This window comes from Spermophilus citellus (assembly GCF_964194105.1).
Source record: "Spermophilus citellus genome assembly, chromosome: 1".
Taxonomy (NCBI): Eukaryota; Metazoa; Chordata; class Mammalia; order Rodentia; family Sciuridae; genus Spermophilus; species Spermophilus citellus.
The window spans coordinates 170,940,933-170,946,076 of NC_138182.1; the positions used below are offsets into that span (position 1 = coordinate 170,940,933).

The window sequence follows — 5,144 nt, forward strand, 5'->3', positions numbered from 1 at the left end:
ACTTGAATCAAATTGTGAAATATGATATATTAAGAACTATGTAATGTTTTGAATGACCAACAATAAAAAAAAAGAATAGGCACACTGTGGTCCATAGGGCTAAAGATGGCCATCTACATGTTTTATGAATAAAGTTTTATTGGAACACAAATAAAAAAATACACTAAGAATCATTTAATTATTATGAGAATGTAAAGTTAAAGCATTGGAATATCAGTACATGTCTACAAAGAGCTAAAATTAAAAAAAAACTTAAAATTAAATGACTGATGATACCAAATACCAGTAAAGATATGAAGGAACTTGCTCTCTTATACACTGCTGATGGGAATATAAACTGTTTCAAAGCCCTTTGGAGAACAGTTTGGAAGTTTGCCAAAGGTTAAAAATAGACTTAACTCTATATGATCCAGTCACTTCACTACACGATATTTACCCAAGAGAAATGAGAACACATGTCCACTCAAAGAGTTGTGCAGGAATTTCCATCCCAGCTTTATTTTAATAGCTTAATCCATAAGCGACCAAAATGTCAATCATTGGTTGACAGAACAAAGGAACTATCATAAAACTATATAATGTTATACTACTCAACAGTAAAAGGAACTACTGATGGAAGCTACAACAGGGATAAATCTCAAAATACTTATTCTGAGTGAAAGAAACCAGAAATAAAGTTTTATTTATTATATATTGAATTGTAGAAAACACAAACTATTATGTGTAGGAAGAGAAAGCAAAGATCAGTGGTTGTCTGGGATGGGATGGGACAGAGACAAGTGGAAAGTGAGGGATTACAGAGCACAAAGGGCTTGTGAGAAAATTTCTGGAATTGATGAAAATGTCCATTATGTTGATTTAGGTGATGGTTTCACAGATGTGTGTGTGTGTGTGTGTGTGTAACATATGCTATCAAATTGTAATAAGTAGGTGAAGCTTTCTGTATGTTAATTATTTCACTGCAAAGCTGTTTAAAAAGTATATGTGTACTGTTATATATATATATATATATATATATATATATATATATATATATATATATATATATTAATTATCTTCTTAGTTTGTGTGAATTATCAACATTTTAACAATGGTTATCTCTGGGCAGAGAAAGAATTAGGGGTGTTTTGAATTTTCTTCTGTGAGCTCATCCTCATTTTATTAATTCCCTACAACATTTTAAAATATCCTTTTAAGACTAAATATTCTAATGTTTATTTTTTTAAAAAAAACTTCTTTAAAATCTGTCTCTCTTGCCAAGTATGGTGGCCAAGGCCTATAATCCTTCTTACTAGGGAGGCTGAGGCAGTAGTATGACAGTATGACACATTTGAGGCCAGCCTATGGGGGCAACATAATGAGAGCTTGTCTCAAAATAAGAGGTTGGAGATGTAGCTCAGTGGTATAGCAGTTGCCTAGCATGTGTTAGGTCCTGGGTTCAATCCCCAGTAATTCAAGACTCTCTCTCTCTCTCTCTCTCTCTCTCTCTCTCTCTCTCTCTCTCTCTCTCTGCTTTAACAAAAGATGGGAAAGTAAAATCAAGTTTGTAACCAATTGGTACATTTTTCCTAGTTTTCCATAGTATCTGATTTCTGTATAGTGAAGATAAACTTATATTTAAAAATAAAATACATATTTTAAAGCACCTACTTGTATATAGGCATTTGAAAAGTTGTGCACTATACTGGCAATTACTTCCATACTTACTATTACTACAAATACTACATATTATTAAAATAACAAGGAAATCAATTTATATATACTTGCTTTAAATATAGACATTTACTCTCACAGATGAATTGATGATGACTTTGGGTTTTACCCCTTTCACTGTTATTCCTTCTGCCACGTAGGGTCCTTGGGCATGAAAAGATCAGAGATGCAGGGCAAGGGCAGTTCAGTCCCTTCTTTTGCAAGTACAGTGCCTACTCTAATGACAGGATTTTAAAAAAAATTTTTGGGGGGAGGGGTACCTATTTTGTATTTTATTTAGAGACAGAGTCTACTGAGTTGCTTAGTGCCTCACCATTGCTGAGGCTGGCTTTGAACTCACCATCCTCCTGCCTCAGCCTCCTGAACGGCTGGGATTACAGGCATGTGCCATGACAGTATTTTTTAACTTAGATAAAATAATAAATTAAACACTCCCAACAGCAAGAATCTTGCATTGATGATGAGACAAATTTTGGGATAAACTGGATCCTATGACTGCATTTTTCTGTGTTGCCTTTCCCAGGGGCCCAGTACCAGAATGGTTCTAACTATGACAGGTGCGATGCGTGGTGCTGCCAGAAGCCCTCGATATGGAACTCTGCTCCTGTGGAAGGGAAGGGGTGTGTGACGCATTCCCTGTTGCCTAGGCCCGCGTTCTGATTCAGACCCAACGCCCCCTCACTGGACCTGATCCTGGGTGCGCCCGGCCTCAGTTTCCCCACTTCCAGAAAGGAGGAGCCATGCTGTCCGGTTTCTGTTTCCTCTCCAGGCTCATCAGCCCTTCGCTACTGTCCCTGCGCAGCGCACGCTGTAGCATCGTGATTCCACAACTCTGGGCTGCGAGGCGCTCCTGGGGTCCCCAATCAGTGACCCCCCGACTCCTGCTGGCCACAGTGGCCTCCTCCTGGGACCCCTCTGGGCCTTCTCTGGTACGCCAGAACTTTCACCGCGACTGCGAGGCTGCAGTAAACCGACAAATCAACCTTGAGCTCTATGCGTCCTATGTGTACTTGTCCATGGCCTATTACTTCTCCAGGGACGACGTGGCCTTGTATAACTTCTCCAGATATTTTCTTCGCCAGTCTCGGGAAGAGAGAGATCATGCAGAGAAGCTGATGAGGTTTCAGAACCAGCGAGGAGGCCAGATCTACCTAAAGGACATCAAGAAGCCAGAAAAGGACAACTGGGAAAGTGGGCTGCATGCCCTGCAGAGTGCTCTAGTGTTGGAAAAGAATGTGAACGACTCATTGCTGGAATTGCACACCCTGGCCTCAGACAAAAGTGACCCCCATTTATGTGACTTTCTGGAAACCCACTACCTGAATGAGCAGGTGAAGTCTATCAAAGAACTAGCTGACCATGTACACAACTTGATTAAGATGGGGTCCCAGGATGCTGGCCTAGCAGAGTACCTTTTTGACAAACATACCCTTGGAAATGAAAAACAGAACTAAACCACAGGCTGTCTTTCCCACAGCCCAGTGTACCCAAGACCTAGAGTCAGCTGTCTCCTGCTTTCTTGCCTTTAAAATCACCTCCATCTTTACATGTTTCTCCGGTTATACTGTTGCTCCAATAAAGTGATTTGTAGAGAATATACTTAGCCCATGTTAACAATGGCTTTCTGCCAGCATCAAGATACTAATCTTTTCACAGCCTGAAAGATAGCCCAGGAGAATAGGGTGTGAAAAGGCCTGCAAAGAAAAGTACTGAAAGTGGGTGCAAACTATTGTTTTCCAGTTGCCAACTATTCTTCCTAACAATGAACCTACCCTAAAATTCCATGATTTTCAATTCAACAAGTGCCTATTATTTTAAAGATCTTATGCAGAAAGCTAAAGCAGGAAAACACATAAGATAAATATACAAGTAACTAAAAGACAAAGTCATATATATATATGTGTGGTGTGTGTGTGTGTGTGTGTGTGTGTGTGTGTATGTGTTTGTGTGTGTGTGTGTGTATATATATATATATATATATATATATATATATATATATATATTCTATGACAATGGTGTTTTTTTTCAGTGTTTTCCAAGGAATAGTAGTTTCTAGAAATGATTTTTTTTAAAAAAAGATTTTATAATCAAATAAATTTGTGATAAACTACATCCAGCACCAATCAGGCTGGCCTTGGAAAGTCAGACTGTGTATTAGCATTCTAAGGGCTCTGAGAAGTCTTGCAATTAAAAACAAATGAAAAGCTTTGAATTATTAATTATTAGCTTGGTGTTTCCTAACCATATGCAATCTCAGTTATTTTTTTTTCCTTTTAAAAAATAATGATAATACAACAAAGCAGTTCTGTTCCATCTGCTAGTTTGTCATAGAGCCTCATTTTTAACATCTCCTAAATAGTAAAAACAATACATAAAACACCTTTCTGTTATCTTTAGAATGAAGGGCAAAGAACACTGGAGTGGAAAATGTAAAGAAAGGATCCAGAATGAGGGAAACATCCTGCCCAGTATATATTTTCTTTAGAGAGGTGTGGGGAAGGAGATGAATGGGAGAATGTTTGGTGAATGGGCATTAGGCCAGACTAGAGCACAAAGCAGTCATTTTTTTTTTTTTTTGGCAAGAAATGTTGTGAACACAGTGTGTAGGTAATAAGAGAGTCTGGCCTTAATTTGGTTAACAGAGGCAATGTCTTAAGTACTCCTAACAGAAGAATGCTGTGCTAAAACTTGAGCAATCAGAAGCTTAATCTTGTTGTATAGTGTAATAATCTGAAATGACATGAATGTCTACAATTATTTGGGATCATCTAAGAAACAGATGCCAAGATGAGATTAAGCACATATTATTTTAGAGAAAATTAAAAGCCCTCTGAGATAAAATGGGAAATGAGCTGAGAGAAGAAAAGAAAAGCCTTTCGATTTCATGCAAGGCTGGTCCCCAAGGAAGGAAGAAAGGAAAGTTGTGCATGGTACTATGGAAAGTTATGCAGGTCTGTCAAAGGAGACCTCCAGCCAAAGTCACTAGTCAGATGAATCCCAAGTCTCCCAGTAATGGGCCTGCCTGAATTAGTTTTCAATATCCAGTTATTAACTGGGAGGAACCCATAGTCAGTAAGGACTTGGAGTAAACTAACTAATGAATATTAGGCTAGACACAGTGGCACACAGGAGTAATCCCACTGACTTGGGAGACTGAGACAGGAGGATCACAAGTTCAAGTTCAGCCTCAGCTATTTAGTGAGAACTTCAGCAACTTCCTGAGACCCTGTCTCAAAATAAAAAAGAATGGGGGTGTAACTCAGTGGTAAAGCACTGAGTTAATTTCAGAGCACAGCAGTTGGGGACATTGGCATACGATGTCCCTAAAGTCCAGGATCTTAACAATACATGCACATGACCATGTAAGTTCAAAGAAATGGTTTAGATTAAAACACCATATATGAAACAACACTGAGCTGTTGTTAAATATG

At 38.5% G+C, this 5,144-nt stretch overlaps 1 protein-coding gene across 1 annotated transcript; it reads left to right on the forward strand.

Moving 5' to 3' along the window:
* Positions 1–2,453: 2,453 nt before the first annotated feature.
* On the forward strand, positions 2,454–3,167 carry FTMT (ferritin mitochondrial; the record flags this gene model as incomplete). The annotated part of the gene is made up of 1 exon (XM_081300782.1): positions 2,454–3,167. The coding sequence occupies one exon, from the start codon at positions 2,454–2,456 to the stop codon at positions 3,165–3,167; it is 714 nt and encodes a 237-aa protein (XP_081156908.1).
* Between the last annotated feature and the right edge of the window lie 1,977 nt (positions 3,168–5,144).